General features: G+C 37.7%; 1 protein-coding gene across 5 annotated transcripts in view; it reads left to right on the forward strand.

Moving 5' to 3' along the window:
- Nucleotides 1-15,397, forward strand: part of LOC101670359 (mitochondrial poly(A) polymerase) — a 130,724-nt gene that overhangs the window by 734 nt on the left and 114,593 nt on the right. For all 5 annotated transcript variants that reach the window (XR_006608805.1, XR_001180402.2, XR_199850.3 and 2 more), the window contains exons 2-4: nt 6,115-6,287; nt 7,943-8,176; nt 9,282-9,506. Coding sequence is in view for 1 of the 5 variants with exons in the window: in XM_004757973.3 (XP_004758030.1) it covers nt 6,115-6,287; nt 7,943-8,176; nt 9,282-9,506 (632 nt within the window). In the remaining 4 variants the exon portion in view is untranslated. The remainder of the gene's footprint in view (nt 1-6,114; nt 6,288-7,942; nt 8,177-9,281; nt 9,507-15,397) is intronic.

Raw genomic sequence — 15,397 nt, forward strand, 5'->3', positions numbered from 1 at the left:
TGTATGGAGAAGCTCACTATTACTGAACCCCTTTTGTGACCCAAGAGCTACGGTATCAGATTTACAATTTTTAAAACAATCTGGCAAAGAATGTATCAACTCTCGCCACTTAACAAGTGTACAGAGAGGCTCAAAGAGCAAAGTAACTTGTGCTGGGATACATAGGTGAGTTCATTTAGACCTCGAGTAGAGTTAGTAAGCAAAATGTCGATTTCTGCTATAGTTTTAAGAGATGAAATTATTTCTGGGAATATTTTTATAGTAGGCTAAACAAGTAAAATGTTCCCTAAAATAAATGGTAGGTTTGCTCTTCTCATCAGACTATATAAAATGAAGATTCATATGGACAGGAAGCGGGAGTTGTTACTTAATATGATATTTCATTGACATACTGATGGATTGTATTTGGTAGAAGGTGGTTCTGTTAAAAATTCTCAAGTTACTGAAAACTTGAGTAAGGATTCTGCCAAAGAAGCTATTGTAATTTAGCATCTGTATAGTGGTTTAGATTTGGGAGTTTTTTTTTTTTTCTTATGCTCTTTGAGAACTAAAACTCTGTCAGGTTGGTGTAGAAGGAGTTATTACAGCAGTTTATAGATGAAGAAACAGCTAGTCCAAATGGCTAGTTCAAACTTACCCATCTGTTAAGTAGGTAAGGAAAGAACCTGATTCCTAGGTTATACTCTTCATTTTATACAGCTTTGTTGTTTTTCTTAGGAAATGTGTTTCATTTTGTATCATAACTGGCTAAACAGTCAGACTCTTGCGGTGCCTAACAAAATATTCCTATGGATTTCTTTTCCATTTTTAAAAAAGAAGGTAACTGCATTTTAAGGTCAGAAATGTAACATTTTATAATTAGAAGGGACTTGAGAAATTTCCAATTGAGGTTTCCATTTAGTGTGAGAACTTGATGGAAAACATTTCTAGTCATATTTTGTAGTAACAAGGAACATACTAGTCCAAAATCAGTCAATTCCATTTTTTGGTCAGGCTCTAATGGTTGGAAAATGTTTGTAATGAGCTAAATAAGCTTAACATAGACATAGCTTTTATTTGAGTAGTGGAGAAGAACCTCAATTTTTTTTTTTTTTAAAGATTTTATTTATTTATTTGACAGAGAGAGATTACAAGTAGGCAGAGAGGCAGGCAGAGAGAGAGAGAGGAGAAAGCAGGCTCCCTGCCAAGCAGAGAGCCCGATGCGGGACTCGATCCCAGAACCCTGAGATCATGAGCTGAGCCGAAGGCAGCGGCTTAACCCACTGAGTCACCCAGGCGCCCAAGAACCTCAATTTTAAGAATGAGAATATGCAGTGTATTATTCATTGCTCTTTGGGGTCCAGGTGACAGAAGCTAACTTAAATTAGCTTAATTAGATGGGGAGGACAAACCAAGCCATGTCACGAAACTTCAGAGAGAGCTAGGTGCATTAAGGTCAGCTGGATGGATATGGCCAGTGTAGGGTATTGTTGTTTTCCTCAGCTGTTGTTTGGTGGCCTCCTGATCTCAGAATCTTCTCCATGGAGGCATGGCTACTGCAGCTTCATGTTTACCTGTTTGTAGCCTTCACCAGAAGGAAGAATAAGATCATCTTTTACCTGAATTTGTAGAATTTGAAGAAAGAACTTTCGATCGATCACATCCCGTGCCCACCCCCACCCCCGCTTTGGACCCAGAGGAGCTTTCCAAAATAGTCTCATAATCTTAGACCATCTAATGGAGTGAGGGTCAGTGTCACAGGTAGGATAACTGCATTGACTGCCCCCCCACCTTATACAGTGGTTTTCTACAAGCAGGGATGTCTTGTGCCTCCAAGGGGACGTTGCTGACAACCAGACGACAGATTAATTCTATAAATGGCTACGTACCTTATTAGACATTTGATTTTGTTCCATTTTTTTCACCAGTTATGAGACCCGCTCTATCTCAGAGGTTATTGTGAGAATTGAAATATAGAGTATATATGTAAAAGTGCTTGGAAAACTAAAGTGTTGCGGCGAATGGAGGACTCACTGTTATATTTGAAGACAGCATTTGGGTTCTCAATAATTTTTTTCCAGGCTGTAAATCCCACTTTATTTATAGTAATTCTCTGTCAGTTTCTAGACCCTTTACTACTATTCTCCAGATGTTCTCTGGTTCTTTTTTTTTTAAGACCTAATTTATTTGACAGAGCAAGTCCGTGCTCAAGCAGGGGGAATAGGAGAAGAAGCAGGTTTCCTGCTGAGCAGAGAAGAGAATCTGATGCAGGACTGGATCCCAGGACTCTGAGATCATGACCTGAGCCAAAGGCAGACAAAACCTACTGAGCCACCCAGGCACCCCTATCTGGTTCTTTAATATCCTTCATATCCAATATGTCCAGAGGAGAACATATATTGCATATGTGGCCTGGCCAGTAAATAGTAAAGAAATGCTGTTATCTCTTAGATTTGGATTTTTGAAAATATTGATAAGGTTTGGAGTTTTATATATGTTTCTCTATTCTCTCCTTATTCATACCCCAGAAATTAAGACATTTCTTTGATTAATTCTGAGCTATGACCAAATCGAAATTTTGGGCCCTTTATATGCAACTACTTCTAGATTGATTTTCTTCCGCACTATGTCATTGTATCTTTATATTGTTTTTAATTTTAGATGTAGGACAGTATTTAGCCTTATTTTTTGTTTTAAGTTTATGCTTACCAAATTAGGTCATTAATACCGTAAGTTGAGTCGGTCATAAAACATTAGTACTCACTACTTTTTACTCTAAACTTTGTGTCATTTGTAGATTTGCTAAGCCTTTTGTGAGATAATAACCTGAATTTTTTTTTTAAAAGATTTTATTTATTTGACAGAGATCACAGGTAGGCAGAGAGGCAGGCAGAGAGAGAGGGAAGCAGGCTCCCCGCTGAGCAGAGAGCCCAATGCGGGGCTCCATCCCAGGCCGCTGGGACCATAACCTGAGCCGAAAGCAGAGGCTTTAACCCAGTGAGCCACCCAGGCGCCCCAAACAACCTGAATTTTTTGTCCCTTCCTTCACAACTTTGTCTTGTCCTCATCATTCTTACCTACTGTTTTTCAAGGCCAGAACTGTTAATTCTTTGGTTTCTAACTCTCCCATCTTCTCAAGCACATTTCTTGATCTTTTATCAGACTTCTCTATCAATCTTAAATTCAGTCTCTCCTCTTCCTAGTGACCAACTGCAGGGATATACTTGCATGAAAGTACACAGACACTGTGTGCAGTTGGTACTGCAGTATTGTTAGTAGTAGTGAAGAAAGGAAAAGCACCTGAATATTTATCAGCAGAGGATTGGCTAAACTATGGTAAATTAACAAAAATACTTAAGCAGTTACTTAAATAATGAGGTAAACATATACAAACACAGGTGTCCCCGATGTATTAAGTCTTCAGAAGTATATTATAAAACAATGTATAATATGATTTCAGTAATCTTTTAATTATGTAAAAAATGTTTATCTGTGGAGAAATACAAATGTATATGTTTATATGTGCCTTAAAAATGTCTGGAAGCTTAAATACCAAACTTAATGGTTGGGTGTTACTAGAGACAGAGATCAAGGAAAGGAGTTATACTTTCTAAAATTTAACAATTTGACTTTACTTTTACAGTAAGCCCTTAGACATCAGTCTAGACTCAGTAAAAAACAGAAACAGGAATATATAGGTAGTAATTACAAAGGGAAGAGTTGGTGAGGTGATCTAGGCAGATCTGGTGTAAGGAAAAAAAAGGAAATAGGAAAAATTGGAAGAACTGTCAGTAGATTGAGATCAAAATAATAATAATAATAATAGACTCTCTCTTCAGTATGGAGGACAGATATTTTTCCATCTTGTTAAGTAGGTACAACACCATGAATTACCTTCTTTCACAAGTGTTGAAGTAAGGTAATACGGAGTGGAGGAGATTCTACCTGGAAAGTCAAAAGTCTCCACAGACCTATGGAAAGGTGAATAGAGTTTTCGAGCAGAAAATGAGAAAGTGGGGCGCCTGGGTGGCTCAGTGGTTTTAGCTGCTGCCTTCGGCTCGGGTCAAGATCTCAGGGTCCTGGGATCGAGCCCTGCATTGGGCTCTCTGCTCCGCAGGAAGCCTGCTTCTCTCTCTCTCTGCCTGCCTCTCTGCCTACTTGTGATCTCTGTCTGTCAAATAAATAAATAAAATCTTTAAAAAAAAAAAAAAGAAAATGAGAAAGTGGGCATTCCACTCAGAGACAGGACAATTTTAAAAGTTCACAGTATGTGGCAGTCCTGTGTGTGGAATAGCTTAAGTGAACAGTGCAGAAGGAGGAAATGGTAGAAATTGACTTAGAAAGGGAGTGGTAGGACAAAATGCCAGTAACTGTACCCATGCTATTAGTGTTAGACTTGATCTTGAATGCAGTAGGGAAGCTACTGATGGGTTTGAAGCAGAGAGGTCAAACAATGAGACTTTTAAAAGATTAATTTATAAAAATCACTTTGTCAACAAAGAATGGCTTGAGAAGGACAAGACTGGTGTGAATGAGACCAGTTTAGGAATCAGACCTTGAAAGAAGTGATTGATGTTAAAGAGTTGGCATTCAGAATGGAGATGTGGACCCCTATTTAAGAGATGTGTTTTCAGCACCTGCTACAGTGAATGTAGGAAGGGTACTCAATATGTGTTTGATCAGTTGGAAATGTGGACTGTGTCAGGGCCAGGAGTTCTGTGGTGTGCCATTAGAAACTGCCTCTGGGTCTGTGCTATTGAACAGAATTTAGGGTTCAGCAAGCCCTTACTGGTATAAACACATTTGTCTGTCTGGTCTGTGAGGATGTCTTAGAGTTGCTGAAATTAAGGTGCAGTGTGTTTGTACTATTCCTTGATCCATCAGTATTATAATCTTCTGAAGGAAGACAGGTCTAAAAGCATCTGCCAGTTTCCATATAACAACAATTCTATTTTCTGTACTATTTAATTTCTTTGGAATTTCTTTGGAGTATCGATACCAGACTTAGTGATTTATAAGCTCTAGAATCTCTCTCTCCAGATTTCTGGAAACACTTTTAAGCCACCCAACTAGAAGTTAAATAGATTGGAGGAAAAAGATGAGTTTCTAAAACTCAGTGTTTTGTTCTCATATGCTCTTAGAACTTGAATGATTTTCTTTTTCCTTATATCTAGTTAGCGATCTTTCCTTCTTGGTTATTGATTATTAATACCTAAATCTTGACTTTAACAGCTCTTGTCTTCATTTCCTTTGATTGTAAAACCCCCAGCCCTTGGGGTGGTTCCCTTCCCCCGCAAATATTTTATTTATTTGAGAGAGAGAGAGAGAGAAAGAGAGAGGTGGGGGAGGGGCAAGCACAGAGGGAGAATGAAAGGGAGAAGCAGACTTTGCTGAGCAGAGAGCCCAATGTGGGACCTGATTCCAGGACCCTGAGATCATGACCTGAGCTGAAGGCAGATGCTTAACCCACTGAGCCACCCCCTGGAGTGGTTTTGATGGAAAAAGAAATAACCCTGCATTTTGTTAGTAAAATTATCATGAACTTTTATGGGCAGCAACTGGATTTTAAATTCTTTGATTTCCCTGTGATACACAGCATGGTAGTTGGTAACTCATTGTTAATTGTTTCAGCCAGATCAAGGCCCACGGCAAAGACGGACGATAATAACTTAGTTTAATACATTCAAGTTCTAAACTCATTCTCATTACACCCAGGTTTGTAATAATTTCCTTTAGGATTTGGAATGTTATACTTTGTACAGATTTTGTATGTGTGCATTTGGGAAGGTGTTACACAAGTGATTTTACATTCCTGATTTTGCTTTTAAAATTTTGTGGCTCTCTCTTTTTAGTGCTAGGCATTGAATGCAGTAAATTAAAACCAGGAGAATGGTCAAATGAAAACTGGCAGTAGTGTAGCTTCATTCTAACGCAGGTAAAGAAGACAGAAGATGAGACTTGGATTTAATGGTTTTAGTCAGCTGTAAAATCTTAATGTACCTTTTCAAAATATGCTTGAAATTTTATATCTGTGTGTGAGTGTGTGTGTGTGAGAGAGAGAGAGAGAGAGAGAGAGAGAGAACGAGAACGTGCAAGCACACGCAGGCACTGGAAATGTTTTTGTCTCATTCATAGGCTCTGAAGACAAGACTCCCAAAAAGAAATTCTCTGAGGTGCAGAAAGAAAGACGAGAGCAGGCACAGCGAACTGTTTTAATACATTGCCCGAGTAAAATCAGTGAAAAAAAGTTTCTGAAATACTTATCTCAACATGGACCTATTAGTAATCATTTCTTCTATGAGAGCTTTGTAAGTATTTGAAAACAATTTACCATTCATGCCTTTGAGAGAAAAAGGTTCTGTTTGTAATTTGCAATATGGTAAAGTTAGATTCTCTTTTGATATCCTTAAATTTTTTAAATGATTTTTTTGGTATGAGAATAGACATCCTATGGCATTATTACAGAATTATAAGTAAGTTAAAGCTGACTGATTCCATCATTTGAATACTTTAAGTAGTCTGTTATCTTAGGGATAAAGGCCGGGGGTAAAGGATATTTGTTTTGCCTTTTGATTTTTTTTTAAATTTGATTTTATTTTTTCAGTGTTCCAAGATTCATTGTTTAATGTACCATACCCAGTGCTCCATGCAATCCGTGCCCTCCTTAATACCCACCACCAGGCTCACCCAACCTCCCACCCCCTCCTTTCTAAAACCCTCGGTTTGTTTTTCAGAGTCCATAGTCTCTCATGGTTCATCTCCCCCTCTGATTTCCCCCAACTCATTTTTCCTTTTCTTCTCCTGATGTCCTCCATGTTATTCCTTGTGCTCCACAAGTAAGTGAAACCATATGATAATTGACTTTATCTGCTTGACTTACTTCACTCAGCATAATCTCCTCCAGACCTGTCCCTGTTGATACAAAAGTTGGGTATTCATCCTTTCTGATGGAGGCATAATACTCCATTGTATAATATAGACCATATCTTCTTTATCCATTTGTCTGTTGAAGGGCATCTTGGCTTTTTCCAGTTTGGCGATTGTGGCCATTGCTGCTTTGAACATTGGGGTACAGATGGCCCTTCTTTTCACTGCATCTGAATCTCGGGGGTAGATACCCAGTAATGTAATTTCAGGGTCATATGGTATCTCTGTTTTTAATTTCTTAAGGAATCTCCACACTGTTTTCCAAAGTGGCTTGAGCAGTCTACACTTTCAGTGCCATCCTGATAAAAATTCCACCAGCATTTTTCAAAGAGCTAGAATAAACAATCCTAAAATTTGTATGGAACCAGAAAACAACCTGAGTTGCCAAAGAAATGTTGGAAAAGAAAAACAAAGCTAGGGGCATCACGTTGCCTGATTTCAAGCTTTACTACAAAGCAGTGATCACCAAGACAGCATGGTATTGGCACAAAAACAGACACATAGACTAGTGGAACAGAGTAGAGAGCCCAGATATGGACCCACAATTCGATATGGTCAAATCTTCAACAAAGCAGGAAAAAGTATCCAGTGGTAAAAAGACAGTCTCTTCAATAAATGGTGCTGGGAAAATTGGACACTACATATAGAAGAATGAAACTCACCATTCTCTTATACCATACACAAAGATAAACTCAAAATGGATGAAAGACCTCAACGTGGGGCAGGAATCCATCAGAATCCTAGAGAACATAGGCAGTAACCTCTTCTACATCGGCCACAGCAACTTCTTTCAAGATTTGCCTTTTGATTTTCTATTTCATCATTGTTTTCAGTTTCTGTTGACTAATATCCCTTTATGGTGTTCCTTTTCTTAGTTTGCTTAAAATGATTAAAATCAGTGCTTGTGTTAGAAGTCTGTCATTTGTAATGAATCTTTTTTAGTATTACGATAATCATTCGGATATTTGAACTGAAATACTATGTGAAATATATCCTTCTGAGATGTCTTCTGTTTTTCCTTATGATTTTGGCATAGGGTCTTTATGCTGTTGTGGAGTTTTGTCAAAAGGAAAGTGTCACTTCACTACAGAATGTAACTCGCACTCCGAGTATGGACACAGAGGCTGCAATTCCATTCAAGTCACGTTTCTTCAATGTAAAGATGAAGAATCCATCAAACCAGACTTCAGAACAGCCCTGCATACAGTGCAGTAATCATACCCCTCCTTCAAGCAAGAAGCTTTCTGAATTACTTTGTTATGCAGAAAGTGTAAGTTTTTAAGTATACTTCCTCAGTTTTCCCCAATTCCTGAAAATATGTGTGTGTATGACATTAGTTTATATATTATAGGTTCTTATCATACAACAGTCAGACTAGGGAATATGTTTAGTGAAAAGTGAAAGTAATCCTCCCCCACTCCCTGCCTCCACACCCTTTGTGATCCTCCCAAGTAACCACATTCTTCCAGAGTTTTCAGCCTTTGGTCTGTACAGGTTTTCTTTTTCCAGTCAGCATAATGACATACAGTTGTACCTGGCATTTTTCTAGAAATTTAAAAATATCTCAGAAAAAATATCATTTCTGATTTAATCTGATTTGCTGCCCTAACATTGTTTATATTAGTTTTAGTTTTTCTTACAAAGTCTTGTCAGAAGTTTAGCTAGTTTACTACTTTCAAAGAATTAGTTCATGATTTTTATCGAAATGCTATTTTTGATTTGATTTTCTAATTATAAAAATTTTATTCCTAACCTTATACATTTCCTTTATTTTCTTTTACTTACTTTTCTTGAGTTGAATGCTTCTTAGTTCAATTAATTTCAGTACTGTTTCCAAATATGGGCATTTGAGGCTATGATTTTTATTTTAAATACTTCAGTACAGTTTCAAAATGTGATGCCTTTAACACCAGTTTTCTGGTAAAGATACAGGATTATTATTCTGAGGAGTTGAGGAATTACGGGCCTTCGTTACCTGAAGCATTGCTTATTTCTAGTGTTTCTTGTCTTTAACATTGGTTCTTCCTTCCTCCACTTCATTTAAAATGTCTAGCTTTGTGGTTGTTTTGATCTCTTTCTGGAGCTTTTTACTCTTTTCATTTTCCTAAAACAATACTTTAATTGTAAAGTAATGGTGATTTTAGCTCTAGCCAACTTTGATTTTGCCAATGTTATCATCCCTCAGTTCTTTTTAAAGGAATATTTTTAAAAAATCTTTTTAAAAAAATTTAATCAACTTTTACGATTGAAGGAAAAAAAGAATATGTTCTTATGGTAGGTCCCCAAAGCCATCAGATCTCTGGAAGTAAAATGACAGTTATTTTCTATGACCTGTACATTTTCTGTATTTTGTTGGTTTTCTTCTGGCCAGCTAGATAGATGATCAGCTGAACACTCTCCTGAAGGAGTTCCAGCTAACGGAGGAGGACATTAAGCTCAGATACCTCACCTGTTCTCTCATTGAAGACCTAGCAGCTGCATATTTTCAGGACTGTATAGTGAGACCCTTTGGCTCCTCCGTGAACAGTTTTGGGAAATTGGGATGTGATTTGGACATGTTTTTGGATCTAGGTGAAATTGGAAAATTCAACACAAACAAGGTAATTATATTTCATTAGATCACTAAAGATATTTTAAAAGTAATCTTTGGACTTTGTAAAATTATAACTGTTGGTTTCTAAACTTTAATAAACACTCTGACTAAAGATATGATCCATTTGATATTGATTCTTCGGAATTATAAAGTCTTTCTTTGTTTTGATAAAATATATGATCATTTTTTTGTAAATATTCTACACATAATAAAATGAATTATTTTTTCCCAAGGATTCTGGAGTTTTTCCATTAGGCCAAGGTTATTTATTGTGTTATTCAGAATGTCCGTATCTTAACTAATTTTTTTAAATCTGTTTATCTAGTAATGAAATATTCTGAAATCTCGTGATTTTTTGGTTTTGTTAAGTTTCCTTGGAATTCTTTTGATGTTGTTTTATTTAAAGGCTATGTTAGCTTCATGTGTGTATATAGGTATATGATTATTATATCTTCTCATTGTTCATTTATCATTAAATTATGTACTTTATCTTTACGTATGCTTTTTCCTTAACTTCTTTTTTGTCTGTTTAGATAACCACTTGTTATTTGTTTCGTGTGTCTTCTTCTGTATCTTCATTTTGACCTTAAATATGCTGTTATATTTTGGGTGTCTCCCTGATGAATAGCAGATCACTGAATTTTGTGCTTTAATTCTGAGCTGTGAGTCTTTGAAGTCAGTGTATTCATTCATTGTTACTGATGATTTTTGGATTAATTTCTACTGTCTTATTTTTTATTTATTTATTTTTTTGTACTTTTTCATTCCCTTTCCCTTCCTCTTATTGGATTACTGCTAAAAAAAAAATAAAACTGAAATATAGCTGACACAGTGTTATGTTAGTTTCAGGTGTGCAGTGTTAGAAAAGTTTATGTTACTCTGTCCTCACAAGTATCTGTCTTGTCAGGTCTGGCACAGTACAATGTTGTTACAGTACCACTGACGATATTCTTTATGTTGTACCTTTTATTCCTGTGGATTACTGCTTTATTCCTGCCTCATTCCACTTTTTTCCTCTTACAGTTTGGAAATTATATATTCCATTTAGTTCTTATAAATATGCATGTCTAATGGGTAAAGTTAACCAATATCTCTGCCATCCTCCCAAACATATAATATCAATATAATAAAATGTTGAAAAGACTCCTATGTGTTTATAAAATGTAGATTGTTATGTCTGTCTTTTCTTATGTATTTCAAACTAGTACCCCTCTCTACATGGATGTGCAGGTGGCCCTTCAGCCTACCATTTTGAAAACAAAACATTTTTCATTCTTAGCAAATATTCTTTATAAGTTTTTATGAGAGTTCTTATATATGTTTCATATGTTAATTAGCAACATTTTAGTTTTTCTGACATTTGCTATCTTAATTCTGTTCTAAGTTATCTTCTGTATCTCTCCCTTTACGTATATCCTCAAAGCTGTAGTCACACAGTTCCTTGTAAACTCTCGCAGTATGTTGCTCATATTTCTGTCTCTCTCCAAATTCTTCTGTGTTAGGTTTAGTTAGGGGCTGATACATTGCTCCCACTATGTCATAAGCTGGGTTGGGGCAGCAGCCATATTGGTTCATTTTCCTGTCCCACACGGTGCCTGGCACAAGTTAATATGCACAGTATGTACTTACTGAATTAAAACTTACCAAGGAAGGCAGAGTACCTCAAAATGAAATGGCTCATCCCTCTAATAAGACTAGCATCTATTTGATATCATACTGAATTCCTGGCAGGGACACTTAAATTGTGCTGTGTTATTTTTAATATAGGTAAAAAGACTAGGCGAAATAATCGAGGTACACGATAATGTATTGTTAACGGTTAAAGCCTGTGCTCTAGAGCCAAGTTGCGGAAGGTACTTTTTTACTTACCAGTTCTGGGATCCTTCGTAAATTACTTGTCTTCTCTATGCTGACATTTTTCTAGCTGTGAGATTGGGGTCGTGCTCTAGCACCTGTCTCGTGGAGCACTGGAGGGGCCGACTGAGTTAATACACATCACACACTTAGGATGGAGCCTGGCATGTAGTAAGTGTTCAGATGTTGGTCACTATCAGCAACAGTATTCCTAGTTAATTATTATGCAAACAGGAAAAGTTTTTTCTTTGAAAGTAGAGGTGTTGGAAACTTTTAGTTGGGTCTTAGATTTCTGAAATATAGAGGCATTCTGAAAAGACATTCTAAAAGACAGTGCTCCAGGGGTTAAACATCTGACTCTGGCTCAGGTCATAATCTCAGGGTCCTGTGCTCAGCGGGGAATCTGCTTCTTCCTCTGCCCACCCCCCCCCAGCTCATTCTGTCTCGCTCCAATAAATAGATAAAAACTTTAAAAATAACTAAAAGACAGTGTTCCAGTCTCACTAAACAATTTCACATTGTTTGGTATGTAGGTTTAACTAACGAAATGTGTTATAAATGTATACTTTGAAATATGTGCTTGTTTAAGATTATAATAGCTTTGCTAATAGAAACATACAAAATGAAATATAATGAAAAAGAAGCACTTTTTAAAAAAGATTTTATTTGAGAGAGAGAGCGTGTGTTCACAGGAGTGGTAAGGGGAGTGGAGGGAGCAGGACAGGCGGAATGGCACTGAGCGCGGAACTGCATCTCAGAACCTTGAGGTCATGGCCAGAGCCTAAACTGAGGCAGACGCTTAACTGACTGCCCCACGAAGGTGCCCCCAGAAGCACTTTTAAATTCATCAGCTTCGTAAAATAGCCTCTTGGTTCGTGTAGTTGTGAGCTCTCCTTCCTCTTCCTTCTTGGTATGCGTACACCACCTTGCTCTGTAGTTCAGGTGCTTGCTTTATTCGACCCAGACTGAGGGGGGTTAGGAAGAGGGTGTTAGACTCTTGTATGTCTTTCAGCCTGTGTAGATACTCTTGTACCACAGGCACTGAACAGCTGATTTACTAACGAATAAGTCAAAGTTATTTACCAACTAAGCTTGTAAACTTGTGTAAGTTTCCTAATGTGTGGAAGATGCTTACAAGGGAAATGTGCCCCCTAACTTATCACAAAGATCATTTTAGCACAAAATTTTAAGCTAAAATCTGCCTTGCTCTTTCTTTTAGTTTTTCTTTTTTCTAAAGGTTTACATCTGATGGGATTTAGGTAACAGAAGTAAAAATTGGTGGCAAAGTCCTATTCCATTGTCTAAATCATTGCTGTGGACAAGGTGCTTACCCTCCTTGTGTTTTATTTTTATTAGATACTGGCCTAGTACCAGAGTAGTCATGAAGAACATGCAGTAATGTTTTAAAAATTTATCTGAAACAAAGTAGTGTCAGGTACAGCAAAATTAGTAAATGTTTATTGATAAGGTGTTTGTGAAGAATTTCTCCCAAGTTTTATTTGTAAGAGAGGAGTAATTTGGGGGAGGATCTTCATTTTGCTGATAATAGGTATGGTTTTATCATCTGCATCTTCCCTAACTGCAGTGTTTTATTTCTGTGCAGAGTGCATTTATGTAAGTAGAATTACGTCATGTGGTTCTGTATCTCTTGCTTCTCACATTGGCCAGATTAGGCCATGTTATGCCTTGGTGATAAACACCGTAAATTAGCACATCACTGATTATCTGTTGCTAAAGACTGTGTGGCCAAAGCAGGTCAGCAGGGGGCACTCAAGCTCCCAGGCTGAGGAACTTGAACCACGGGGCCTGTGCTTATCCTGCTGAAGGCAGTGGAAAGGCACAGTAGAGAACTAAGCTCTGTTTTGTTTTGTTTTGTTTAAAAGTTATTTGTTTGTTTGTTTATTTATTTGACAGAGATCACAAGTAGGCAGAGAGGCAGGCGGGGGTGGGGGGTGGGGGGGGAAGCAGGCTCCCTGCTGAGCTGGATGTGGTGCTTGATACCTGGGTCTTGGGATCATGATCTGAGCTGAAGGCAGAGGCTTTAACCCACTGAGCCACCCAGGCGCCCCTGAACTCTGGTTCTTAAAGCTCTGCCTGGAAGTGGCTTGTAAAGCCTCTTCGTATTTCATTGGTGACAGCAAGTCCCCATGCGACTGCACTTAACTCAGAGGGACAGGACCACGATCATCCTACTGAATGTCAGGAAGGTGACATGGGCTCTTTGATGAAGAGCTTCAGTAACGGTCACATTCCCGCTTACAGTTCGGTTTCTCCAGTTTCTTGGCCCCGATTCCTTTACTCAGATCTATTTTTCCCTGGTGTCATTTTCACTTGTTACTGCGGTGATTTTATTTTTCTCTCATTATAGTATTTAATTTAAAAAAAAATCTCATTATCTCCTTCCTTCTGCGTTACTTCTAACACTTCCCATACATCTGAGTTCATCATGACTCCTCGGTCATCTGGTCTGATACCACTCTCCCAGGTGCTTTTCTTCTGCCATCCTGAGATGATTTGACACCAGATCTGTCTCGTTCTCCTGGTACTGTTGAGTCCTAATGGAGGAAGTTTCTCCTTCTTTGGTTTTCTGTGGAGGAGCCTGTGCTCTCTTTGTTGGTTACTCTTGTTTGGGTTCCTGCTTCCCATGTAAATTGGTATGAATCTTAAATAGACTAGGCAACCAGAAGTTAGATGTTTTTAAAAAAGAAGCTAAGCTAGATTTTTGAAGTTTTAATGTTTTTAAAGGAAATCCTACTTTCTCTGAGGTAATTTTTCCTAGTAAATAAAAAAACCTGGATGACAAAAAGTAAAAAAAAACACAACATATTTATTTGTGGGGATTATTTGTAAACATGTCATACCTGTATATTTTTAAAGGGTTTTTTTTTTTCTGATTATAAAGTAGTAGTTACAAAATATGTACCGTAAATATCTTTGATGGTTCCACCACCTCCAGAGGTAGCTATTGTGAATCGTTTAATGTATTTTGTTTTGGATTTTTTTTCTTTACATGTAGAAACTCTTTTTTGTAACAAAAACCTGTTAATCTTTAGGTTTTAACTTGATCTTTTTTTTACCCCCCTCCAGTTAATAGTGCCATGGCATTTCTGTCTCCTGCATCCTTTTCAGTGGCTGCAGGATATTCCACTGAAAGAATGAACCATAATTTACTTAACCAGTCCTTTATTTGTTAGCTAGTTAGGGTGGTGCATTTTCCTCCCTTTTTTATTGTCAGCTGTATTAGTTAATACTTTTTGGTTGTTCACAGAAACCAACTCAAACTAGATTAAACAAAATGAAGAAGATGTAGAGGAAGCATTCTAGAACCCAGGGCCAGGAATGTGGATGAGTCTTAGGAAAGAACTAGAAGTAGGAAGTGTAAATTATCAAGAGCCCATACAGTATTCAGTTTCTTTCTACTTAGTTGCTTTATTTTTCTTTTTCCCCTTCATTACACTCTCTGCACCCCGACTGACTTTATTTACGTTGTTGGACCTTGCAGTGTAGAATGTGCCTGCCCCAAAGCTTCTGAGGTACATATTTTGGCCTTATGGTTGCCTCTGAACCGCCGCTGTTCCAGGTCCCAGATGACTGTATGGTACGGTCCTCCAGTGCTTACATCAGCTGCCATGCCTGGTCCTCTCAGCTGAGAGTAAGGGGGTGGATTTCTATGATAAACATTGTTAGGACCTGAATCCTTGTAGTAGGAATGGGTTCTAGAAAATGCGCGGTTGAGGGTAGGGAGCCTTATTAAGCTAAATAGAATTACCGAAGGGTGTGTGCCATGCAAATAATGCTACAGTGAGTGAACAGCTTTGTAAATCGGCCTGTCGAAGCCAAGTGTTTTTTTAAGGATAATTTCCTAGAATTTTAGTAGCTGGTCCAAGTATACAGTAGAGTTTCAATAGATACCACAGTTGTCTACCAAACATGTCCCAGTTTACACTCCCACCGACAGGATATACCTGTTTCCCTATGTCCACCAGTGGTGATCCTGGCAACCTTTTGTCTTTGGCAGACTGATAAATGAATAGTCCCAGTGTT

This window comes from Mustela putorius, unplaced genomic scaffold (genome assembly GCF_011764305.1).
Source record: "Mustela putorius furo isolate JIRA1106 unplaced genomic scaffold, ASM1176430v1.1 tig00001130_pilon_pilon_pilon, whole genome shotgun sequence".
Lineage (NCBI taxonomy): Eukaryota > Metazoa > Chordata > Mammalia > Carnivora > Mustelidae > Mustela > Mustela putorius.